Source organism: Oxyura jamaicensis, chromosome 5 (genome assembly GCF_011077185.1).
Source record: "Oxyura jamaicensis isolate SHBP4307 breed ruddy duck chromosome 5, BPBGC_Ojam_1.0, whole genome shotgun sequence".
Classification (NCBI taxonomy): domain Eukaryota; kingdom Metazoa; phylum Chordata; class Aves; order Anseriformes; family Anatidae; genus Oxyura; species Oxyura jamaicensis.
The window spans coordinates 58,045,097-58,072,454 of record NC_048897.1 but is presented as its reverse complement, the minus strand read 5'-3'; the positions used below and the strand labels follow the sequence as shown (position 1 = coordinate 58,072,454).

The 27,358-nt window shown below is 38.2% G+C and overlaps 1 protein-coding gene across 1 annotated transcript in view; it reads right to left on the bottom strand.

The window, feature by feature from the left end:
* The window catches only part of CCDC34 (coiled-coil domain containing 34), a 99,859-nt gene extending 73,900 nt beyond the window's left edge, over window positions 1-25,959 (bottom strand). Inside the window, exons 1-6 of the mRNA XM_035328343.1 lie at window positions 25,894-25,959; window positions 23,010-23,145; window positions 21,647-21,754; window positions 8,672-8,830; window positions 7,734-7,875; window positions 6,001-6,111 (exon numbers count right to left, since the gene is read on the bottom strand). Of these exons, the coding sequence (XP_035184234.1) occupies window positions 6,001-6,111; window positions 7,734-7,875; window positions 8,672-8,830; window positions 21,647-21,751 (517 nt within the window). The 5' untranslated portion in view covers window positions 21,752-21,754; window positions 23,010-23,145; window positions 25,894-25,959. The remainder of the gene's footprint in view (window positions 1-6,000; window positions 6,112-7,733; window positions 7,876-8,671; window positions 8,831-21,646; window positions 21,755-23,009; window positions 23,146-25,893) is intronic.
* Between the last annotated feature and the right edge of the window lie 1,399 nt (window positions 25,960-27,358).

Here is a 27,358-nt window from a genome sequence, read left to right as displayed (position 1 = left end):
AACCACTTCCATGTTTAGTGCTAGCAATATTGAAACTACTGCGCTTGTGACTTAAGTAAAAGAAATCAAAGTCTTTCTTTGTAACAATATCATTAACATAATCAAACCCACCAGCAAAGATAGCTACCACATAGTTCAGTAGATTTTGCCATTAAGAGCTACAAGTATCTCAGTTTCTGAATCACCCATCCTGCCAATTTTCCATAAATGCAAATTCACCTTTGAATTATTTACAATCCCTGCTTGATTCACTAAGTTAGACCAAGCAAACAATTGAGTCCAGATACCAAGAAAAACTCTTATTTTGCAAAATTTTATGTACTTAACTACAGTTACAGAAGACTAATAGGTCATTGTAAAATGAAATACTTGTGTAAAAACATGGGCATAACTTTATTTATGAAATGGAGGTTATGCTAACTGAACAGACCTTAAGCCCCATGCCTCAAATCCAGGAAAGCATGACAGCTTTAGCCCTGCTTTATCAATGATCTCTCTAGCACATTTCAAGCTAATCAAGTGTTTATAAGCTTTACTAGATCAGGGTGCTCAGATTTCCTTTTCATTACTGAGTTGAAACTAGGTTCATCATGTTGCCCAGAGGACAGCAGGCTGGAACACTTACCTTTTGACCACAACAATATAGGACAGAATCTTCCATATTTACTCACAAAAATCTGACAGTGGAAATGACATCTGGACTACTGACAGCAAGTCAAGAAATCAATTTTACAATTAAACATTACACTGGCAAAGGCATTATTCAAATCCGATGCATTACTTGGTTCAGATGAAACTTTGGCTCCACACCAGAATCAGTAACAAAACTTCCATCAGTGAAGCTGTATTATGTTACATTAATAGGACTACTTCCTAAGAATGCAATGCTGCCTACAATAATAGTGACCTCTTACTAATCATATTTTCTTCTCTGATTTCTTTTGATCCACTTACTGCTTGTAGACTTTCAACCCTGAAATATCAGTGTGGATCTGCTGACAATTATTGGAAAGTCATGTTGTTTTATGGAGCACCTACACAGTAAAAATTTTAAAAACAGCAAAGGCTCACAGGAGATGCAATCCTTCACAGTAAGATCAAATGTGGCAGTCTATTTGCAACTGACAGACAGAGAGGAGGAAAGAGGGATGCTGCAGCCAGGATTTGGAAATGGTCTGTGAATTCTTAGAACCAGAAGTCCCACTAAAACAACGGGATGAAAATAAGCTGAACTTCAGTCGTGTATTATTTTAGTAGCATAGGCATCAATACTTTGGATTGCTTCTAATGAGTAATTCTAGATTCTGCAACTTGATCTACTGTGAAATTTCATGAGCAGAGAAATCCAGAAGAGAACTTGAGAGTACACAATGCTGTTTAAAGCTACAAAGCGTTAACATTTTATCTTTCTAACATCTGAGAAAGAATGGTGTAAATTAATTATCTGCCACAATAATATGAACTTACAGCTTTCTGTAGCATATAATCTTAAATTAGGCTATGATGCCAGGAAATTTTTATTTTGTGGTTGATATCCTGTTGGAAAAATTCCAAACAACACTTCTCTTCTTTGCTCAGCAAAAACATTATGTTGATTGAATCAGAGCCAATATGTACACTCATGAGCTATCTTGCCTTAGCCTTATTTGTAAACTAGTTAGGACAGAACTGTATGTACGATGCTATAGATAAGATACAGCAAGGGCCTCATTTTAAACTTGCTATTTAAGTCCACTTAAAGCTGTCTCTCTCCAAATGAAACATGTTGCTTTGATTCTGAAGACAGGATAAACCTTTCCACAGAAAATTTGGTGCAGGAAAAACAATACCATCTATGGTTGGAAGAGAAAAGGAATAGCAGCTTTAAACATTTATTAGTATTTTCTAAAATCTCTAAATCAGAATTCCAGAAAGTACTCAACTTAATTATTCTGGCTGGAGCATCCGAAAAAAAATCTACTAGACTTCAACATTTACTGATATATCCCTATTCCTGAACCAAATATGCACTTAAGATTTATTTAGCGCTTCTGCCTGGGTACAGACATGAAATCATGAAGGACCACTCTATTTATTTCAGCGTAGGTCTGTTAAGTTGCCATTTGTCACTATTCAAGCCAAGAGAAATCTTGTCAACTACGCGATACAGAAGAATTGAGCCATGGATTCTTTCATACCCTGTTAATATAAATGCTGTCAATACCTATCTTTATATGACAGGTCATTTTACCTCAAATAAACACCATATCACTTATTTGTTACAGCATTTACATTGTATAAATTCAAAGTCATAAATATACACTCATGTAATTAAGTCAACACACCTTACTGGTGGCCACCTGCTATTTCAGAAAAACTATCCCAGAAAATATTAACATGATAGCATAGGGCTCCTCTTCAATGACAGCAGAGTCCTAAAAAAATCTCTGTAGGTTAAGCCAAAATTCATCATTCACATTATGGTAAAATGCTGTCCCTTCATCTAAATGCTGATGAGCGTCTGGTAGCTTACACAATTGTCAGACTTCTTACTCACATAAGGTATCTCCACATGGAAACATCAGCAGGAGAGATTGACAACTAATATGCTAATCCACTGGTTTCAAAACCAATTCATCATGGACTCCTTACAACAGAAGGTGGATGCAGAGTTCTACGTTTTGATGATAATGTGCAGACTTCTTCTGTGAAGCCCATATACTCCTATTAAACAGAAACAGAGTTTGACACTCTACACATTTTTTGAATTCTAAATTTCTCCTGTTTATAGTCAAATTAATAACAAATAAATACACAGAATACTGCACGAACAATTAAACCTATTTTCTGCCCTTAAAAAAAAAAAAAAAAAGTAACTTGCAGTGAAACAAAAGCTTTACATACTTCAGAATATCAAAATAATCTATAAACAACATTAAGAGAACACTATATTAAGTTGTGGCAGTGACCTCGCTAGTTGTTATTGCTTTTTATGAGAGCTGTATTAGGCATCTCTAATTCACTTACATATTAGAATAAATAGGTTAAATTAGTAAATAAGTACAGCATAAAAAGACTTTTTTTTACTCTATATGCCCTATAACAAATACTAGACTGCAGACATTCATGTACTCTTAGCAGACATTCATTAACTAATATAATGATCATTCATGTTATATATTACATATTCATAAATGTTTTACACTTTATTTGCACGTTGTTACAGCAGAAAGCTAACAGTCCCATCATGGACACTGTTGAGCGTAAGCATCTTACGAGACAGCAGACGTGAAATGCATCAGATCAGCCTGCGCACCCCCAGTATGTGACAAACCGGTGTATATATTCATATGTATGCATGTGTATATACACAGGATAGTATTAAAAATATGTAGGTCCACATGGAAATGGTTACAGCTCTCTGACACAGGTCTATTGAGCATAGTCTGAATTTTACTAGTGGTAAGTCAGACTTAGTCCCCTTTTCTGTACTACTGTCACTAAGAACTAGGGCTGCTAGCAGGAAAACCTCCATCTCCTTCATGATAAATAACAGCTTTTTCTACACAAGGAGAATTGCACTCTAAGCCACATCTCTGCTTGAAGCTTTCCTGCACCTTGATAAGCCATCTCTCAGAATTGCATCACTTAGTTATGCTACACGCTAACAGCTTATTCTTCTTGGTTATACAGATGACTTAAGGCAGAGGCCAAGTTCAGAGACCCAGTAAGAAACACTTCTTAGAAATACAGAGGCTCTCATTGCCTATTATCTAAATAGGCAGTTATCAACATGGGTATGTCATGACCCGTGTGCTTTTAAGTACATGCATCCTTTTCCAGGACAGTGACAGTTACTGAATGCTTAATCACTAAAGTAAAACTAGGCAAGACCAAATAAAAAAGCACTTATATTTTATAAAAAAAGATAAGGACAAAATGTTAACACTTAAGTACAAGAAGTTTGGGGTTGTTTTGTTGTTCTTTTTTTTTTTTTTTCAATGATAAGGAATGGTAAGGGTAAAAACAACTTAATGGCTGAAACTGTAGTAGGTTCATCAGTCCCCCTACTTCATTCTCTCCTTGTTGAATAGTAGTTTTATTATACCTTTAAGTCTAAGTAATAAATATCTCATAAATATCTCTACTAATGACCACATTTAAAAGCAGTTTTCTTCTATTTCATATAAGGTTGCTCACAGAAGGCAGAAGACATCCTGTATATTACACACCACCAATAGTGACTTCAATCATATAGGATATCCTATCCCTATCCTTATCCCTATCATATCTGGGCTGAAAGGTTTGCTCCTTTCTAAACTGATCTTTTACTTCCCTGCTAACTTTTACTGACCAGTTCTCTGACGTGGATGCTGTAAGTAAAAAAGACATAAGTTTTTGGTGCTTTTGATGTTTCTTTCAGGTAGTCTGAAAAAATGCAGTTAATGCACAGATGTTCTGAGCTTATGCATGAAAGCAACCAAGGGATTAAAAGACTTGATGCATCAATAGAACATGTTGACTCTGGATAGCTGTTGTCATAAACTCCTGTCACCTCTGACACAAAGCTAAATACATGAGAAAGACAGAGTTAAAAAACAATGGTGTTCAAATCCTTCTGCCATATAGAAAAACCTATAGCATCAACACAAACACTACGGTAATTCCTGCACTTTTGTCCTTGCCAATTGCTTCAGGCATGATAATTAGAAATATGGATAGTAACATGAAGAACAGTTGAAGAAACTGCATTTATTCAGCCTAGGTAAGAGAAGGCTCAGTGGGGACTTAAACACAGTCTTTGACCATCTAAAAGTTAGCTATGGAGAAGACAGGTAGCCTCTTCATTAGGATGCGTGGTGACAGAGAGAGGCAATGGGCACGAGTTGCTCCAGAAGAAATTGCACCTGTATATAAGAAGAAAAATCATAATCATGAGAACACCTTCCTCACTAAAAATGTTCAAGATTCAGATTGACAAGACCCTTGATAATGCATTTGAAAGGTCTGGTTTCAAAAGAAGGCTTGGTCAGATGATCCCAGGAGATCCCTTGCAACCTAGACTCTTCTAGAAGAGCCTCTGCTTGTCAGTTCCTCTATCAGCTGTGTCAGGAAGGTCAAGAAATTATCAATGCACTCCAGAATCTCCCTTGACTGCTGTACTCTGCTTTCTTGCCCTTCCAGCAGATTTCAGGGTGGTTCAAGTCTCCCTGTGAGACAAGGGCCTGCAAGTATAAGGCTTCTGTCTTGAGAGTTGTCTCATATACCTTCTTCCTGATCAGGTGGTCTGCAGGAGATGCCCATCACAGCATCGCTCACCTTGGTCACCCTTCAATGCAAACTCACAATGTCTCATCTGGCTATTCATCAGTTCGCAGGTAAAACTTGATGCATTGCTGCTGTGCTCTCCTCCTTGCTTTCCCGGACTTTCCTTCCTAAAGGGACTGTATCCATCCGCTGTGGTGTTCCAGCCATGTAAGCTATCCGACTATGCCTCTGTAATCCCAATGACATCATAGCCCTGCAGCTGCACACAGGCCTCAAGTTTCTCCCCCATTAAGCCAAGAATTGTTTTAAAGTCTGTTATAACCACCATCTTTAAAATAATCTAGTAATACTGAAACACAATCATATGCACAAAAGAACTCTTTCAACAACAAAAAATGAAGAAAGCAACCAACAATCCTGTATATTTTATTGGTATTGTGGTACAATCCCATTATAATTATCTAAATGTGAGTTCTTAAAAAAAAACAACAAATAAGAGCCACTGAATAATAAGGTTATTGGTCAGTTACCTATAAATACAAAACAGATTCTCAAAAAAAAAAAAAAAAAAAAAAAAAAAACACGTTTGTACACATAACTTGAAATTTATGCCCCAGTTTACTCAAGCTCAGAAGAACTGCTTTCCATACTATAACTGCTTTCTATGCAAGGAGCCAACATGAAGGTTGTTCTTGGGCTTATAAATTACTATAGATGAAGACTTATGTGATTGACAAGATACAGGTCTCTTACTATTCTTCATGGTAAGAACATTGTCTTCCTTTGGAGGAGGAACATGTACTGGTTTCCAAGGAATGGGGTTGCAGTATGCTGGAGCTGGGTATGAATTTCCATCAGGGCGCCCTAAAACATTTAGAAAATATACATAACTAAAAAGGAATATTTACACTACAAGCTTTATAATGCCAGCAGTTATAATAATTTTCTTGACTAACAAAGACACAACCACATCTTAAAAGGCACATCATGTAATTCAAATGATTCAAAGAGATAAATCTTTCACCTTTCTTTTACTGGCATATTTCTCATCTGGGTTAAAAACAAAAACAAAAACACAGGTTGAATTCTATGCAACATTCAGAATGCTTAGTCTTTTGTATACTTAAAAGATGTGAATGTAAAAAAATTGGCTACTTTGTATTATTTCAAAGCAGTTATAAATATTACTTCCTGTCACCATGTAGTAAAATTCACGTATTTTTCCATGTTCGCTGAACTACTACTTGTCATTTTAATGAGGAGAAAAATATGTTAGTTTTCCATAATTACATTAATTACCTGCAATTATTAACCTAGGGGCCCATAAAGCAGTATCTGAAAGCCTAACGTGCAACAGACAGAATATATTGCTCTATCAGTCACGCTTGTCTGTAGTGAAATTCCGGTGCACTATCACGATGTTGGGTAAAACAAAGTCTATAATGTATTCTATTGCATGAACACAACTGCGTATGGATTTTTTTTAAAATCACTTTAACAAGTGATTGCAGCTGTTAGGAAGTAATGAGGTTCCAAAACAAAACATGAAAGCAAAGTGTATCACCACCTATAAACAGGTGTAAGCAAAAGAGCAACAGGTTGTTCATCTGCTACATACATTCTCTTAAGCATTCAAAGTCTGGGATTTAGGTCCTAGAATATTTTCTGTTATAAATTCATATAACAATGATTTTAATTCTAAGTAAAAATAAAGATGAAAGCGTAGATTTTTCTTGTGTTTGTTTTTAAAGGAAATTTAATTAAGCTCTCAAATGTAATGTGCAATACTATTGCTTACTGCTCTTCAGCCTTTGTGCCATGTGGGATTGCAAAGAAAAGACAAAAATCAAGTAAGGCTCTCAAGACTCCATATCAACTATCAGCAGCATTCTCTTTAACACTTCCCTTTAAAAGTAAAACAAGAATAGCACCACAGACCCAAGAAGGTGTAATACAATTGCAAAGCTAAATGGAAAGCAAACGGTAGCTAAGAACAGAGGATGATTCCATGTCTCCTTTTTCAGACAGGACTTCTGCCAGTCTTCTGTTAATTTCTGCATCTCAAAAATCTCCTCTTTTCAAACACTGATTGTGGTGCAATAAGAAGGCACACAGCTCCTCTAACACAAACATTGACTTTACACGGATGCTAACAGAGCTGATACGCTTCACAGAAACCAGTCACTGGCTTTGGTGATTCTTATGCCTGATAAGGAACATAGTGAGATCAAAATCGATTATCATTTGGTATACAATATTATTGTCTTCTCAAGTAACATTCTTTTCCTCCAATAAATGGCTATGAAAAATGTACTAACGTCTGACTGTAAAAGCTTCTCTAACATATACCATATGGGATATTCATTCCTATGTGTCAAAACTATATATTAGATGAAATTCTTAAACAGGCTTCATTTTACATTGAAAGATTAGAGGGAAGGAGCCACAAACCAAAGCCACTACATATGTGTAGCAGGAGTACAAACCTGTAGATTTCCTATGTGGAAAGCCATAACCATTTAAAACAGGGCGTGGTTTATTTCTAGCATTATGTAGCCATTCCTGAAAGATCTTCTCTGATCTCTCTCTCTTCTCCTGCAGCTCAGTTTCCCTTTCTTTTTCTTTTTCCTAAAAGTAAAAAATAAAAATAAAAATAAATAAAAAACTAATATGCCTACTGACAAAGCTATATGAACATATTTTCCTGAAAATAGAAAAGTCACTTTTTTTTCCTTTAAGTCGGAAAAAACACACAATCACATCCTCACCACCACCATCCTTCTATATTAATATGGGGGTGGGAGAGGAAGCTTGCAGAACTCTTCTGGAAGGCCAATACACGATACAGAGGAATTTTGAATGATTTCTGAAAATGCAGCTTTCTTATAATTTGGTCTAGGACCTCGAAGACGCTTGCAACAAGTAAGAGGTCTTATGAAGCTCCTATAAAAATAAATTGCTGATTAATTATTAAATATGAAGTAACAATAAAATTAGGACTCCTAGCATCAGATTGGTACAGACAGATAGAAGGAAATATTTTTTTTAGTTTGAAATATGTGCAAGGATAATGACCAAGATAATGGAAGTACTGGGATAAAAATGCCCAGAATGCTGCTTATTTTCTGCCTCGGATGAGTAATGAAGATATACTCTGTGGCTGGTATTTCCATTTCCCATATCACACATCACAACTGCAGTGGATTTTCTTGGCTTTGCAACAAAGACTATTAACAAATACATGTTTAATATGCATCACACTTTGCTAGCCATAACTCAATGTCTTCACTGCACTAAAAATGTAACTTGTGAAACTATTCTTACTTAACATACAACACTCCATCTGATAAATTCCAATCAATTTAATCAACCAATATATTTAACGTGTTAGGTAAACCCATCCAAATAAATAAATAAATAATACCTTCTCTCTCTTCTTCTTTTCTGACTCTTCAGCTCTCTTCTTCTTTAACCATTCTTTATACTTTATTTCAGCCTTTTCTTGTAGCTGCATTTTTTCTAGTTCTCTTGTAGCTTTTTCTGCCATTTCCTTGCTCTGCTTTCGTTCCTTTTCCCTTCTTTCCTACATGAAACAGATAAAGAAACAGAATAAAAATTTTCAATATATTTCAATGGGCAATCATTATGATGAATAGTTTATTTTATTATATAATTAAAAATAAAATAGTCATAAACCTTGACAAAATCTTATTGTAATCTCTGAAGACAGAACCTATTCATCACTAGCTGCAGACAAAAGAGTTTTAAACATATAAACGTGTCATAAAACATGACAAAAATTGACTTTCTGGACTCCCTATGTTGTTATGCTTACTCTTCTGTTTTATTTCTTCAAACATCTTCTAAAAAAAACTTCAAACACTTATCAGTATTTCTGGGAAAGAAATATATGTTGCAATTGTTGACAATCATGTTTTAGTTGAAGAAATCCACTTTTCAGTGAACCTAGAGCAAACTCCAGTACCAAGTGGAAGTCAAACTGCCCCTTCTAAGGATAACCGAGATACACAGATTTTCAGCACACTTAAGCATAAATGGATATGGAAAATAAGAAGTCCAAATGAGAATCCAGTTCATGTATTATGTTGTCTACATTTGTGATACGTTTTCATTTATTTGCATATGCACCATATATGCATACATTAACTCATTTCTGCCACTTACTGGATGAGGTGCAAAAACAAAGCCAATAACATGAAAGCAATATATCTTCTCTCTAAAATGTTTGCTATTTTTATTGTAAGAATGTACTGGATAATATTTTCATATTTGAAGCTTTATCCACACTACACGAAATTGTCTCGATAAACAAGTCATTTGAAGCATAATCTTAGCTTACTCTTGCCATTCATTTCCTTGTAAAGTGTCAATGTTAAACTGCACTCTTCTTATCTAAAGGAGCCAGATTACAGAATTACTTGCATTAGTGTGCCCCTATCTGTGTTCGGCACTACTAGAAGCAATAGTACAATGTTAACATCAGCAGCTAAAGTATGCATCAACTCTTGTTTTGTTTTTTCTTCCTTCTACAAGATATGCCTTACTGACTGTATTTGCCGTAACCTCTGGGGTACATTTCTTCATTACGATGGTACATACAGGAGCCCCGTATGGTATACTCTTGTCATATGTTCTTATCTGACAAGAAACAGTTATTTGTGCACGCACTGCACTCACTTTCAAAAAACAACTGGCTACAAAACTACATTTTCTCCTTGATTTTTTTTTTTCCATTTCACTTCTCATAAATTCTGGTGAACATCAGCTGAATCTGTTCTGCAGCACAGGGAAACCAGATACGAATACACACCAATTTCAATGCATATTCTGGAACATGAAACACCACAGAACTACAAAATAACCGATCTTAATAACATGACTTCACAACAGGGTTTGTAGAAAAGGCCTGTACATGTGAAAAAATTACTGATTACAACTAAGAACAATAAAAGAAGAACTTCATTTGGGGAAAAAAAAGAAAAAAAAGAAAAAGAAAAAGAAAAAAAAAAAAGAAAAAAAACCTGAGACTCTGAAACATTTCTGTACTAGTAAAGAACAGAAATGATTTTTCCTAATATGAAGAAAACTCTTTTTTTGTTTAAATACATAAAAAAGAAAAATCACCTGGTTTTGGCAAGTTATGTAGATCCTAAGTAACATCTGCACGAAAAACAAATAACCCCGTTTTTCCCCCTTCTTCTATAATGCATCTTATTCTCTTTTATTGAGAGCTTTTCCTCTGTCCCTTCATTACCAAATATTCCCCACATGCATCTCTCAACACCTCCTGTTTTGAGACAATGACAGTCTGTGACACACAGCAAGCGTTATGTAGATAAGAGATACATGCTAAAACAGTGAGTTAAAATCATTTGCAAACAAAAGGTTTACAAGGATTTTAAGTCTTTTGTTGTTTGCTAGCTTTAGTTTATCAGCACTCTACACGAAATTTGAGGATTTAATGTACTGTAACATTAAATTACAAAAGTAAGGATCTTCCAAAGCAACAGCTTTTAACGAAGGCTCTTATATAACAAGCAGAAAAATAAATAGAGGAGAAACTACAAAAATGGGGCCCTTCCATACGTAAGGGATTTATACACTATTGACAATATTTAAGCAGAAAATAGGCTAAACGTCTTTCCAAAGGTTGTAATTAAAAGGGGGAGGGGGGAGCTTCTTAGATAACAAATCTTTAATCACAATTCTTCAAATGAGTTCAGCAGTTTAGCAACAACCTGGGCTGTCCCAGAGTGAAATAAAGCCCTATGTAAACAATGTTATGCCATGCATACTACCATGAAAGCCACAGCTATTGCTAAGTTTTCCTTCCAATGAGACATCCTGAAGATTGGGAGACTCCCTGTAGAATTGCAGACGTTGCAGCTGCCTAGAAATTATTCTGCAGACAAACCAGAAACGCTTCCTTTTTCTCTCTAGCACAGAACAGCTTCTCCTTCGTACAGTTAGTGTACACCACATTCTCAGCTGCTTTAATAACCTGCTTCATGTCAAACTCCTGTCACCCCAGCCTTGCCAGCTTCTTTCCAGCCTCATTACTTTCCCTTATACAAGTCTATCAAAAATGCTAGGAATGTGCATATTAATATAAATGTTCTTCAACCCTCCCTTCACCCCCCTTCCACAACTGGGGCGGTGGGAGGGGGATAATTTGTTTATAATTTGTTTATGCTTGGTATTGTCAGATCGGATTTTAAAAATTCTCTTTGATCCTTTGTTCCAAACAGACATGATCTGTTCACTAAACCACTAGGAAATTTACATGAGCTTTAAAATATGATAACACATATTACATAAATTAAGGTATTGATTGTCAAACATCCAATTACTCATTGCAAGAAAGGCTTGTTCTCCCACCACCCCACCCAGGCACATTATTAAGGAGAAAGGATACAAATCTGGCCTGCAGGTTCACTGCTCTGGGCTGTGATCCTATCAAGCCTACGAACGTAATGAAGACTGGGCTAGGTCAGTACCAGGAAACCCGCCACCCAAAACAAATCCAGCCATCACACAAAGCAGGACGGGTGACTCAGTGGGCAGCATGTGTCTCACCGAGGCAGTACCAAACTAATGTCTCATTGGCAGAACTATCAACCTCCTAAGAAAAATCACATCTATGTATATGCTGAGAATTAGCAAAGGAATTTAAAATTTGAAGAAACATCACACATTATTTAGTATATCTGCCTTCTGCCAGGAAGAATTTCCCAGGCAGAATATAGCCCAATTAGCACTGAAACAGAGACAACATATCCAACTGGAAGACAATCAATAAAACATAAATTCCTGTACTTTGGTATTAACAATTAAATGAGAGGCTGAAGAGAGGGACAAGTGCAGAGCTGCTATGTGTGCTGTATTTTCTATGCAGAGTGTCATGACAGGACAGTTGCAACTAGATGATCTTTCATGGTCCCTTCCAATCCAAACCATTCTGTGTTTCTACGAACAGAAATATTTCCAGGAATAAGTGTTTTGTTTTATACGTATAAGATACTTCTCAGAGCAATCGTTTCCTGTTTCCCACTCTGCAGAATGTAACAACGTTTTTCCTTTTGGACATTTTTATTTTCCATTTCACAGCTGTTTGCTCTGACGTCTTAGCTTCCATATTCTACCATAATTTTATGCTGATAGTGAAATATAGGAACCATCATCAGAACATACATCCAAATTCCCTCATTTATCCTCACAGCCATCCAGAACATCAGGCACATTTAACGATCTCAGAAACATGGGTCATTCAGCCAACTGTTGTTATCTTTTTAATTTAGTCCTATTCCACAGCTCAATCACCTGGCTCACAAAAATGCCTCTCTAACCTCTTTATAATCTGGTGGCCTTTTGTGATGGGGTTACAGCATTGTGGTGATAGGGAAGAACAACTGATGTAATCTACCTGGACACGTGCAATGCATTTGAAGCTGTCCCAAATGATATCCTTGTCTCTAAGTTGGAGAGGCATGGATCTGATGGACGGACGACTCCGTGGGTAAGGAATTGCCTGGACGGTTGCACTCAAAGAGTTCTACAGCTCAATGTCCAGGTGGAGATCAGTGATGAGTGGTGTTCCACAGGGGTTGGTGTTGGGACCAGCACTTGTTTAAAAACTTTGTTGGTGACACAGACAGCAGGCCTGAGCGCACCCTCAGCAAGGTTGCTGAAGACACCACGCTGTGTGCCGCAGTCGACACGCTGAAGGGAAGGGTTGCCATTCAGAGGGAAAGGCTTGAGAGGCGGGCCTGTGCGAACCTCGTGAAGTTCAACAAGACCAAGTGTGAGGTCCTGCACCTGGACTGGGGCAATCCCAAGCACAAATACAGGCTGGGCAGACAATGGACTGAGAGCAGCTCTGACAAAAAGGACTTTGGGGTGTTGGTTGATGAGAACCTCAACATGACTCTGCCATGTGCACCTGCACCCCGGAAAGCCAACTGTATCCTGGGCTCCATCAAAAGAAGCATAACAAGCAGGTCGAGGGAGGTGCTTCTCCACCAGGAGTACTGTGTTCAGCTCTGGAGACCCCAGTACAAGGACATGGACCTATTACAGCAAGTCCAGAGGAAGGCCACAAGGATGATCAAAGGGATGGAGTACATCTCCTATGAAGACAGGCAGAGGGAGTTGGGCTTGTTCAGCCTGGAGAAGAAACAGCACTGGGGAGACCAAACAGAAGTCTTCCAGTACCAAAATGGGGGGGAGGGAGGGGTGGAGCAGGGCTACAAGAAAGCTGGAGAAGGACTCTTTATTAAGGAATGTATCAAACAGACAAGGACTAATGGTTTTCAACCAGAACAGGGAAAATTTAGATTAGATAATAAGAAGGAAATTCTTCACTCATCACTTCAGTGATGAGGCACTGAAACAGGTTGCCCAGAGAAGCATCCCTGGAGGTGTTCAAGGCCAGGTTGGATGGGGTTTTGAGCAACCTGGTCTGGTGGAAGGTGTCCCTGCCCGTGGCAGAGGATTGGAATTAGATGGTCTTTAAGGTCCCTTTCTAACCCCAAATGTTCTATGATTCTTTCTGTATTTGGTCCATGAACACTCAAGGGGTCTTCAGAATAATGCAGACTCCATGAAAACTGCTGCAAAACATGAGCACTCTTACTTTAATCATCTGCCACCCTGAGTTTATTCTCCACAAGTCTATCCAAAACTCATTTTAACACTAAACAGGTTCATTCTAGTACAGAAATCTAAAAGTAAGTCTGACACAAATAAGATCTAGATACAACCTAAAATTATATCAACAGCATTGGCCTGGCAGAGCCTCACAGAAAACATCTGTGTAAAGAGACACTGACATGATGTTAAAACAAAACAAAACAAAAAAATTACATTCATTGAATGGAAGCAAGAGAGGAGGAGTGAGAAATACTTCTCAGCTCTAAAGTAATGCTCAAGCTGCCAAACAACCTGTATTCTATAATAGCAATAGAGAGATAAAGTATGCATTAAACAAAAAGTCTTTGGAGTAAGAGTCAGAATCCAAGTCTCTCTTCTGGGAGAAATCATGCAGTACCTCAAGAAAGGGAATTCTGCTGTAAGAACATTGTCATTCATTATTTCATAGTCTGACAGTTCTAGCTTTCATATTTCTTATTGCTTCATCCTTCTTATAAAGACTATCAGCCAATAGAAAAGTTATAAAAACATGTATTTTTCATTGAAAAAGTAACAGCAGAGTTGTCCCACCCTGTACCTTTTTTTCCTTTAAAACTCTGTTTCTTGGCAAGCAATGGGGACTTACTGAAAGAAATGAAAAAGGAACAAAAAAAAATTGAGCAGCAGAGTTCTAAGGGTAACATCTGCTTTGCTCATATTTAGTTTCAAGAAAAAAAATAAAAAGCAATGCCTTATTCTCTATCCAGTGACACAAAGCATTTGAGATGCTACAGTCAAATTAATGTTGGTATTAGAATATTTATTTTTTTCCAATGCAAAATGTGCAGTTTTACTACTTGCGCTCTCACAACTTTTCTGGATATCACGTTAGTATAGCATAATGTATTATACCTAAGTTAAAGAATAAAGACAAAGATGCTAACAATACGAGTTTCAGAATTACAGCTATTTTGGGATGCAAGCATTCTGCTTTTGAGATTTCTGTTATTGTTACAAACATGTATTAGATAAACGCACTAGTTTTGTCTGGGAGAGAGTAAATTTTCTTCATAGTAAGTTATACGGCCCAATGTGTTAGATTTGTGACCAGAACAGTGTTGATAACACACCAATGTTTTATCCATTGCTGAGCAATGTTAAGGCCTTCATGTTTCTCATGCTGCAAGTAGGCTGGGGGCGCACAAGAAGCTGGGAGCAGACACAGCCAGGACAGCTCACCCAAGCTGACCAAAGGGATATCCCATACCATATGACGTCATGCTCAGCAAGAAAAGCTAAGAGAAAGACAGAGGAAGGGGAGAACATTTGGAGTTAGAGCGTTTGTCTTCCGAAGTACCTATTAGGCATGATGAAGCCCTGCTTTCTGGGACATGGTTAAATGTCTACCTGACGATGGGAAGTAGTGAATCAACTCCTTATTTATTTTTTTTTGCTTGCATATGCATCTTTTGCTTTACCTGTTAAACTGTCTTTACCTCAATTCACAAGTTCTCTCAGTTTCACCCTCTCAGCAGGATGGGGATTCTCTTTCACATCCTGCCATTAGGAGGGTGGGTAAGTGGGTGGAGGGAAGAAGAATTAAGTGAGAGAACAGCTGCATGGTGCTTAGCCACTTACCAGAGCTAACCAACAACAATATATAATGTATTTCTATGTACACTACGTATATACATTAATCAAATTCTCTAGATATTTCTAGGTTTATATTCTATTGGTATTCTAAGAGTGAAGTCATGTTGCAGTTATTAAAGGTGGATTTAGCAGGACATGAAAATATTAAATAAAATGTAGAGGGTGAAGTGCACTGCATCTATGTTAATTTTTTACATGTTTAATCAAAAAACTGTTGTCATCATCCCTTATTTTTAATTCTGATATTTTAATCAGCATTAATTCATTAGAGGTTCTTTTATGCGAATGTTCTAAAGAATTAAATGGTGATATCATTTCATAAACGTTTCACAATTCATGCATCCTTAATGCATTTCTCAAAGCCTCTGGTACTTTGAGTTGATGGCAATTAATCAGTAAATCAGCAATTAAACGTAGCTAATTATGTAGCTAATTTAAGCGTTCAAGCCCACAGTTGTTGAGAGGAACCAAAGAACCACATCTGTGGATCAACAGTTACATAAAACAGATTTTTAAAAAAATAAAAATAAAAAAATAAAAACTTCCTACTGTCAACAACAAGCTTTCTCTTCTATGGCTAAATCAATAGAGAGTAGCTCGTGGATAAAACTGGGGTTCTTCTGACATAGTCTTGTAAACACAGCACTCTTGACAAGTGGGCAAGTTAAACCCAGATTATCAAAAACCAGAGAGGCAGGGGCTGTGTCACTGTTTACATGAAGATAACATAACAACACGTTGTGTGAGATGTCTGTAATTAAAACCATCCTCAGGTCTTTCCAGAAATACCAGGAAGAGGACACAGAGTAAGGAAGAAAGGGAGTCTGGAAGACAAAGGTTTTTTAGACTCAAGAGTTTTGTGTACATACGTCTTGAATTCAGAAACTGCAGGGCAGATGAGGGAAAAGACAACACAAAACAAAACACTAAACTGGCTCCAGACAGCAGTTTACGTATTTTCCAAAACGGAAGAGAAGCTTTTCACTAGCATCTCCAAACTTCCACTGAGTAGAACACAGGGAGTAATGAGGCAGTAGAACCAGTGTCTGGTCACACTGGGAAGGAACTTGGAATTGAACCATTTTAGACAAATTTTGAATAGTGGTGATCCTCAAAGGAAACATTACAAAAGAAAGCATGAATGAGTGATCAGCTCTGAACACCTATGACCCCACTCTTGACAGTTTTGTTGCGCATTTTATACTCAGCCAGTTTTGTAATCACATGTTCATCCATCAAGATTTAGGTAAGAAAGAAAAACCCTTGGAAGGAATCACAGATGGAAATCCCAAATATTTTGAAGACATTAAAGCTGTGCTTTTTATCTTCCTCCTTAGACTTTTACCCAAGTCTGCAAATCATTTCAGCATCACCTACAGTCACAAAACTATAGCTCTTATTTGTCAAGCAAGAACACATTTGACAAGACACAAGTTACAAAGATGCTGTTCCGGAGAGGAGATTTTCAAAATGTATCACACACATAGGTCTCCCAGTCCCAAGGATTCAAAGATACAGGCTTGCTTTTTTAACCTTACTCAGCGGTGGTAAACAATTATTGAAGTTAACTGATGATCTACAGAGAGTCGGCCAGCATATAAACAGGAACTGACAAACTTCAAGAGTCTCAATTTTTATTTTTAATTATAAGTTCTAGCAATTATTTACCTCTTTCTTAAAATAAATAAATAAATAAACAACAACAACAACAACAAACCTTTAGCTTCATTCCACTAGGAAAGGGTCCTTTCTTGGCCCTCCAAAAACTTTTATCTTTCTGTTTGTCACTAGTACAGGAAACAGAGTACTGACTATTAGTTCAGAATGCTTCCACAAGCTGCTGGGATTTAGCCCTTTCCCATCGTATAAGCACATTAACTGACGCAGTAACAAGAAATACACCCAGCTTTTGCAAAAACATTTAGCTACAAAAAACAATCACAGAATCACAGAAAATCTAGGTTGGAAGAGACCTCCAAGATCACCGAGTCCGACCTCTAATGTAGACAACGCAGACAAGAAAGAGCTACACGGATTAAATGGATAAATGGATTTTCAAAATCAGTCCAATACTGAGTCTGCCGAGAGATTTTCAAAGGTTTACTTTTATATATCTTAGAAGTACAACTTCAGTCCTGGTTACTTCCACTTTTAAAATTCTTGAATTTAAACAGAAGAACGATATATTTTCAAAGAATTTGGAAGAATGTGATCAATCAGTGAAATGGGGTAATTTTTCCCTCAAGAACTGTGAGATAATAAAGAACTATGAGGAGGACATTTACAGGCTTTCAAGATTTTACTGATAAAATTGAAAATGACAGAGGAAAACCAGCTTTCCTATCAATGTAAAAAGTCAGCGAATGAGTTCTCTATGGGTTCTAGACTTACACACATCTAGGAGTATATAACAACAAAAGCAGTGACTGACTTTAGAATAAGACCATAAGCAAGTTGTTGGTACAATCATCACAGATTTGAACTGCTTTGGGAGCTAATACAGTTACATAAACATACACCTAGCACATCGCAGCTTAAAGGGAGGTGAAGTTTTAAATTACTTCACAAAAATACATCTTTGTACTCAAAACCTAATAAAATTTATGTATGGCACAAGGAATTACAAGCTTTGTAAGCATGGCTGCACCATTTCAATCCAAAATAAATGATGCATATATGGATCAATTTTACATCTTAACAACTTTATTCCACATAATGTTAACAGATTTACCCATCTGTGGTTATCAACAGGTAGAACAAAAATAGCAATAAAAAATATAACAGAAAGTGCTAGAAAGAACAGACATGGAGAAAATAAGCTTTCAGAAGCACTAATTCTAACCTGAAGAAATGAGACAGTAGGCAGTTTTCAATACCTATTCAGGATTTAGATCAGTGGTGAGACGGGGAATCAAGGATGTCAATTTATTACTTTCTAAGCTTTAGAGTTCAACTATGAGTTGCCTACACAGAGCTCCTTACAAACTGGAGCTTAAATACAGCAATTAGCAATCAAGCAATCGTTTTAACATGCCAGAAACATTAAGACAGACTCTAACGGCTTTGCTGATCTAAGTTTAGTTCTGAATACCACTTAAATCCCTGTCAAAATAAGGCTTCTTTAATAATGAAAACAAGACATTGAACAACTTCACTTGCTCAACATTTATAATCATGCACACCTCATTTTTAACCATAAATCTAACAGTAACAGAGAAAGAAGTTTTAGTAATACATACAAAATCCCGTTGGTTTCATTCAAATTTTCTTCTGGATTCAAAACTATGTCTGGAGATACTTTTAGAGTTAAAATATTTTGACCAGTATTCCTCTGACTTGTTAAAAGATAGAGCTCTATTACAGCTAAAACAGAACAAGTCAGACAGACAATTTACTGTCTGCCCGCAAATGACTCAACTTTAGGAGACAGAGAATGTAAGACTATTTTTGTCCACCAGAGATCTAGTATCTTAATGAAAATTGAAAAGGCATTAGTAGAACCAGGATAGCACCTGACAGCTTATTTTATTAAGCTTTTACTTCCTGGTAAATTGCAAAATTTTGTTATATTTGCATACATATTTCACAGCTTAAGATGTTCTTTGATAGTTTGTATTTCAAAATATCAGTTCTAGTTCACTTTCAACCTTTAAAATCACAAAAGCTATTTACATAGAAGTTTATTAAATGCTGATGACACCTTTATTTTCAAAAATAATTTATGCAAAATGACTGGAAGCGTATGAAAACTTCACATCACATATTTTTAAATAGATATTAAACAAATAAAACAAAACAGAACAACAACAACAAAAAAGCAACTACTAGTAGATGAAATTGATCCTCAAGTGTTGCTTCCTAACCTGACGTGACCTGAAAATTCTGTCAGATCACAACTTACTTCGCCACTTAACAAAATGCAAGAAATCTGACTTGATAGACAGAAAAAGGGCAGAATGCTTCTATGCAAATACAGTTATTCTAATTCTGGCATAAACGTCCCTCACATTCACAGTACAAAGATTTTTCCAGCAGTATCCTGCAGCTGCCCAAAGATTTTGGGCTCAGCACGAAGGAAAAAGTTTCAGGTATGCTCAGCCATCCCTTACTTCCTTCCTCAGTACAGTATCCAGCAATGGGGAAGGATTATAGATTTGCAGAGATCATAAAGGTAACATCCCTGAAAGGACTGCCTCCTGTAGAGTAAAGCATTTTCTGCAATTTACACACAAGAGTGAGAATCGGGAAGATATGAAAAGCAGGAGCGCTTAATGCTTATCTCAGTGAGGAACACTGTGAATTTTGCCCTCAAGAAGGAGCACCTTTTCACGCTAGTAGAAGGCAATAAAGAGAGCTTTCCCAAATGCAATACGCACACACTTCCCTCAAGAAAATCATAGCGAGTATTCATGAACCCAACCTTAAACTTCACATGAAATCTTCATGCAATTTTAAACGCATTCTTAGCCACTAAATTGACATGATTATCCTTCAGCCTGTGTTCAGATCCACAGGTAATCTTGCGGAAACCTGAAGTGGTGAGGACTATGTAACACAAATGTTAATATTCTAAAGACAGCTAAGCCTTTAAGTTCAGTTTGTTCTTGATTTGAGTGCAGTTTACAGAAAAGACGAGCCAATGAATCATCTGATTTAAATGAAAATCAGATTGCTTTTGGTAAGTGCTTGGGACATGGCCTAGGGATGACCTTATTCTTCCAAAACATAACATGTACAAGTCCAGACACAAATATGTTTGTGTTTTTTTTTTCCCCACTGTCCTCTGGGCTGATGTACCATCAAAAAGATCTCCTACTCCCATGGACCACAGAAAGGAAGAAGTTCATCAGTAAACCCACAAAGTTTCAAGGAAGACACAAATAGGTAGAGGTTTACAGAAGTTGACTGAGACAGACAGACACAGAGAGAATTTTAACTGTTTTGAACTCTGAAGTGAAAAATTTTAACAGGCAATCCAAACTTGTTCAAGTCAATGAATAGTTACAGACAGCTGTAATTTGTGTTTTAGAAGAGGAAAATTGCATTGTTCTTGCTGAATAATACATCCTTTACTTTTTGCTGTGTACTACATCATATTAAACATTTGAAGCAGGATTGTTCTGGTGCAGATTTACAGTAGTCAGCCAGTCAGCCACGAGGCTAAGAGAAAATAGGTTAGATCCAAACAGATGTTATTTTAGTGGTTCTAAACTGAACCTGAAGATGAAATGGTGGAGATAAATGTATTAGGCCTGGATATCTAGCCCATGTAGTGCTATTGTGTTATTTTTAATCAATTTTCATCTGATTTTATTGAGAAACAGTAAGTAACTGGTATTGCTACAGACCATAAGACGGTGAACAAATATGTCCATGAACTACCAGGGGCTGAACAAGACCAAATCTCTCAAGCTTTTCCATTGTTGCCACTCAGTGCACAGACTGTTTGTGGCACACAGAGCTGTATATTGCCCTGTAGAGATCGGGATTCTGCCTGTTTCTGACACTGGACTTTGGCATCCTCTCTAGAGGACTGAAAAAGATTTCTTGATCCCACTCAGAAATGACTTTTTGCATGAAGGAACTCCCAATTGCTAGCTGTGGTCTACTGAGAATTTCCTGAATCTGGCCTCACACCTCAATTATCCCTTTAAACTCTACCATACTATTTGCCTGTCCACAATGGTACTTAACTAAACCCCTTTTCTGGCTCTACTCGGTGTACAGAACATTGCAGTTAAGTTGTAGGCTTCACCCAGTATGCTTGGACATTGAACCTAGGTAGTCAGAAAGACTAGGGTATACCCTAGACCAGAATCACAGCTATCATTAGCAGAAGTCTGCTGCACAAGATGTAAGCCAATTGTCAGTTATCCGACTACTCAGAAAACAAATCTCTTTAGACCTCATGGGAAAAAAAGAAATCAGTCTTGGGAGAATGTTTAACTGTGTTGGTAAGGTTTTGCAATTTTCAATTAAAACAGTCATTCTTTCAGCAAGCTAAAAACATGGCTGTCCAAACAGTCTAAGTAAATTTTACATAGGTTTACTTAAGCATGGCATATGCTGGAACTCTTGCAGGCAAAGAGTATTTTACCTCTTCTCTTTTTTTTTGCATCCATTCCTTGTGCTTCTCTTCAGCTAGCCTTTTCCTTCTTTCACATTCTTGTTTTTGCTTCATCTTCTCAAGCTGTATATTCATTTGCTAATTAAAGAAAAAGTATACAATTTTAATATGTCATGGCCACCTATACAAACATGCTCAATACTGTCAATAGTGCTGCAGTTAAAACAATGTAAGCATTAGGTTTAGAAAATTTCCTTCATTAAGATTTTGGAAAAGATGGGTGACAGCCAACACTGAAACATTATGAAATACAACCAATGGAAATGTATAATATTTTAGAAGATGAACTGGAAATATATTTTTTAGCTGGGCTTTGGAAACAATTCAACATAGTAAATCACCCCTCCGTTTAAATGTCCTTTCAGTTAATGAGATCTCAATATGTAGTACTACAAAGAGAAACAACTACTGAACTGGAACCTCAAGGGGAAAGCATGAAACGTGTGGTGAACACTAACAGATCAGAAAATATGCCTCAAGATTAACAAATTATTTCGGTGTTATGCTGACTTCTAAAACATTGTTCTATAACCTTCCAGTGGTAGGTGTTCTTTAACAGCACAAGGTAATCCACATAAAAAATATATATGTTACTTTCACTTTATAGATAAAGGGAATCATAGAAAGGTTAGAACGTTGCTCAAGGTCAAATGGCAAATCAGTAACTAAAGTAAGAAATTATCTAACTTTGATGTAATTATTTTAACCACTACCTGATATTTCCAACTTGATTGTAAACAATAGCATCACTTAATCAACTGCAACTACCCATACATTAATCAAGAAAAGATACAGTGTGCTCACATAATTCTGCCCCATCCCCAGTATTCAGGAACTGTTTGTTTGCAAGGGGGCAAAAAATGGAAGGAAGGAAGGAAGGAAGGAAAAACAGAGAAACACAGCCTGGAAAATGACACCAAACAGTTGTGTAATTACACGCTAAGCAGGTAATAACACTGTGCCTCATATCTAACCAAGCAGTTTGGCATGCTTACGCCCAGCACACACCCTGTTGTGTTTTACTACCTACATGTATGCCTATGTACCCATGATGAAAATGAAGGTACCAATTACAGAAGTGTTTTACTCTTTTAAACTTGAACCATTACCTGACAGTAGAATAAGAAAAACATTACAGAGCACCACCAATGATGTGCAATGTTTAGCAAAAGACAATATGCAGAGCATGAATCACATAAGCATTGCCAAACATTATGGAGAGATAACAACCCTAAAATGATGGACAAAACACAACCAAAAGTAAAATAATTCCTGTATTTGGTGTTCGCTATTTTCTATTAGATTTGATGTCAAGCTAATCGGTTGTATTCACCTCTGCAGCTTTCGCCTGTAAGCGGGCACGTAGCTCCTTTTCTTTCCCAATGAACCATTCTTCCCACGGTGTAAGACTGTCTTTCAAAGGAGACTGTTTTTTTCCTTCTGTTATTTCTGAGTCTCCAGCAGCCCTCCTGAGTTAAAAATGAGAAATGTAAAAGAATATTATCTGTAACATGTTTCACTGAAATTTAACCAGTGCTGCTGCCCCCCAAAATGACATTTCTTTGTATCGTGTCAACAAAATTATTTTTCTACTTATCTAGTAATCTCCAGAATGGATAAACAGCACTTATTTAGTATTTCTGACTATCCCACTTATATCCTACTTACTAAATTATAGTTTGCTAGTGATTTTTTTAGTACTTGTTCCAAACTGTGAAACAGATTCAAGCTTTTATAAACTGAAGAAAAAATAACACCAGAAACATCAAGTGTCACCTTCCTTCTCACATACGGAGACCAAAGGAAATCAGAGATTTTACATTAACATCCTATCCTTGGTCGCTGAGAGGCTCAAAGTATCAAGTGGCCTTTAGCACAAGCAAGGGATAATCAGGATTATTTTTTCTTCTTTCAAGTCCTATGGAATTGGATTAATGATATCAAGCAACCTCAGTACTGAGAATCCATTCATTCTAACAGTTACAATTTTCCTTCTTAAAACACATTCATAGGAAAGATGCACAAGCTTGCACACAATACTTGATTCTATTATACAAGGTTAGACTTTTAGTAGGACACCTTGCATAACTCACTCATAACTTCTTTACTCATGAACAATGCACCCATCCTAGCCCTGGGCCAAAAATATCTTTTATAATATTCTATACGCGTACACCCTCCTAAGAAATAAATTATATTGGGCTCCAAGTCAACAAAAACTGACAACATGCCAGTAGATTTCTTTATAGGCTTTCCTCTATCCTATAGAAATTTTTTTCATAACAACAAAACAATGAAATTAGACTTCACATTACTATTTTATAGGAACGCATATACTCTGGAAACAACTACCTACACACTTGACTACAGTGAGTAATTCTGCTTGCTTAATTGAAGCTACGAAAGAGCCATCCAAACAAGCATATTATGTTAATGCTCCTGAAATGAATCTTTTAAGCATAGCATATTTTTATAAACATGGAAGTAATGCATATTCACAAGGAGCAGCAATAATCTATTGCAAAACATTTTGTCCCAGTAATCTTTAGAATATATTTCTGTGATAGCAAGCACTTGGGGGCAATGCGAAGGAGTTTTGTCCTACTGTTCTCCGTTGCTGTTATCCACATGCGTGTGCCTACATGACCGCTCACTGGTCATGTTGTGGAATTCCAGGGAAACTGCTTCTTGTTGAAACTAACCCAAAAAAAGGTCACGTTCCCTGCACAGAATCAGCCTGCAACCCTCTTTTTTTTTTTTTTGCCACAGAGACATGGGAGCACAATGGAAATGAGAGGACACACATAGACAAGTGGAGAAAAGCAGCACAGGCCAAGCACGGCGTTGCCCGACACCTGCTGCACCCTAGGTCTCAGATCCGAAAGCAGGAAGACCAAAAATTTAACAGAGGCAGTTTTTAAACAGGCAGAGAGAAGGGATACAACTTAGGAATGCATAATAATAATAATATATTTTGTTAGAAAATAACTCTCTGAGAGTTTATTAAAGATAAGGATAAAGGTATTATGCATTCAAATTCAGCAAACCGATGCAACTCTGTCCAGACTTGATGTTTTGGGCAGGGATACTTCCTTAACACATTCCTTTGCTCGGCACTATTTGCATTATGGTACTTTGTACCAAAATAACACTGACATACTAGGCTAACCTGGGAAAAAGCACTGACAGAGGGAATCAATTCAGAAAAACTTTATTGCTATGTGTTTTCTTAGATCAATAATTAAAAAGTCCAGGCTGTTAACTTTAAAAAAAATATATATTCAGAGTAACGAACAAGACCTTTGCCTCTCTGCCCAAAGCTCTCAGGTGGCACCAGAGCAAAGACTGGAGCCCCATCCTTCCCAATGCAAGTCCTGGCCACTCTCCATGGCACGCTGGTTGTGTTTTGAGCCACACAAAACTTAAATTTCACGTGACCCCTTTCTGAAATGCTAGCATATTCACAGCTATGACCTTCATCGGAGTAATTAAAACAAGACTTCCTAAAGTACCACATTCTCAAGTGTGCATATGTATTTAAACAAGTATCTTAAATCAAATCAAATGTGTTTGGTGTTAAAACTGAAGCCCGATTAACAGAACACTGCAAGTCTTATTTACCATGCATTCACTGGAGTCCCACCACCAGACAGAATACCGATCTATACCGAAGGCACAAAAATGCCTAACAACCTTTCACAAGGCCTTGTTTTGAGCTTCTACAAATATTAAATTTCCCACGTTAAACCTCTGCCTCTGGCAAATTAAGAAGACAACAACAGCAAGAAGACTCTGAGAAAGTGCGTTCGGGGGGGGGGGGAGAGTCTGTGTAAGAAGTGTTTTTTTATTATTATACCTTTGAGATCTTGGCAGTTACACGCGGAAGCTGCTACGTGAAAGTTTGGTAGACATTTATTACAATACAGCAGCAGCATTATTCAGATGCAGGGTACGTGTGAGTGAAATTCATACTGTGCCCACAGAATTTAATGAGGCCGTTCCAGCTCAAGCCCTAACAGAGGTCTTCTTCAGGTGCATTTCACGGCTGCCAGTGAATGCTGTAGCAACAGGCCCCGAAACCGAGAGCTGTTTCAACTAGCATCTCAAGCTGCAAAGGCACTTAGCTGAAGGGGGAGGGGGGAAATAAAGCCACGGGAAAATAAAGCCCCCACCACGAAGCCTCCTCCCCGCCGGGCAGGGCCCGGACGCGCGGTTACCTACGGCCCGCCCGGCCGCGGGGGGACGGGGACGGGGCCGCCCCTGCCCCTTCCTCCTCCTCCTCCTCCTCCTCCTCCTCCTCCTGCTCCTCACCACCGCTGCTCATGCCGCCGGCGAGCACCTGAGCGAGGGGGAGGCGGTTAACGGCCATTAACGGCCACTAACGGCCACCAACGGCCACCAACTTCCCCCCGCCCAGCTCCCGGCGGCCCCCGCGGCGCCGCCATGGCGACCGCGACGCGGCCCGGCCCGGCCCCGCCCCGCCTCTTCCCTAGCCTGTCGCGACTCGCCCGCGACATCGGGCCCCCCGCCCCCTGCGAGGGGCCTGCCCGTTCCCCGTGGCAGCTCCCCGCGGGAGCCGCAGCGGGGAGAAGTGCCGTGATGGTTCCCGCAGGGAGAGCCCCGGCGGTAGCCCCCAGCCGGGGCTGGGTGCTGGGGGAGGTCTGAAGCCGCCCTCGGCCAGGCTCAGAAACACAGAGATTCCACATCCGCGGAGGTTCGAGCAGTACTAGCTACAGTCTGTAATAGACAGCAAATTACAGCAATTAAAATAACCTAAGCTGATGAGTCCAGCGCTGGAAGCAACAGGATAGCGCTATCAACTACGTTTTTAGTCCATGACTTAGGAAGCAGCACGAGCAAAGCTTCACGTCACGGTGGGCATGAAAATGTCAAGAATTTCAACAAGCTGCAGACCGAGATAACTGCAAGGTATCCTCTGAAAGCCTGAAAACCTCCCGTGACCTTACAGCCCACTTCATAGTGAACACGGGCAACGCTCTTAAATAACAGTAGGAAAAAATAACGCTCCTCACTGAACTGATTGTTTCAGGAGCCCACTGCACCAGTGATCCCACCCTGCCAGTGAAGCCCCGCGCTGTTCGTCCAGGGCAGCCAGAGCTAGAACGGACCCTGCTGCTGCTACCGAGCACCAAATGTGAACCAGGACGCCGCAAGGAAGGGCAGCAGCTAGATAACACATTTGAGTCGTTCTCTTCTTCCCTAAGAAAGCTGCAGAGTATTGTACAGAATAATTCTTCGGGGATTCCAGAACAGAAATATCATTTATCCTTACAAACAATTGGTTATATCCCACTCCTTGTTTCCGCCTCACTTCCTGAAGACTGCGTTGGGCCAGCAGCTGGTATTAACAAGCAGTGCAAACCCTACTGCTATGACATTGCAGCAGAGTTCAAGCCTCCAGATTACTTATGCAGATGGCAGCAAAAGCCTGCTCACCTTCAGAGGAATTAAAACATCGTTACTGGAATGGCAGAAACATCCAACTTTGAAGATGTAAAGGTATAACGTAACAATGTTGTTGCCCCTTTTCATTTTGTTCTGTCCAGTCACTCTGCCCAAATTAATACCGGCAAGATCCCAGACAATGAGATTTTGTAAAATAATAAGGACTGAAACAGGAATCCTGCAGGTTCATACACAGCTTCTATGGCCACAGAAGGA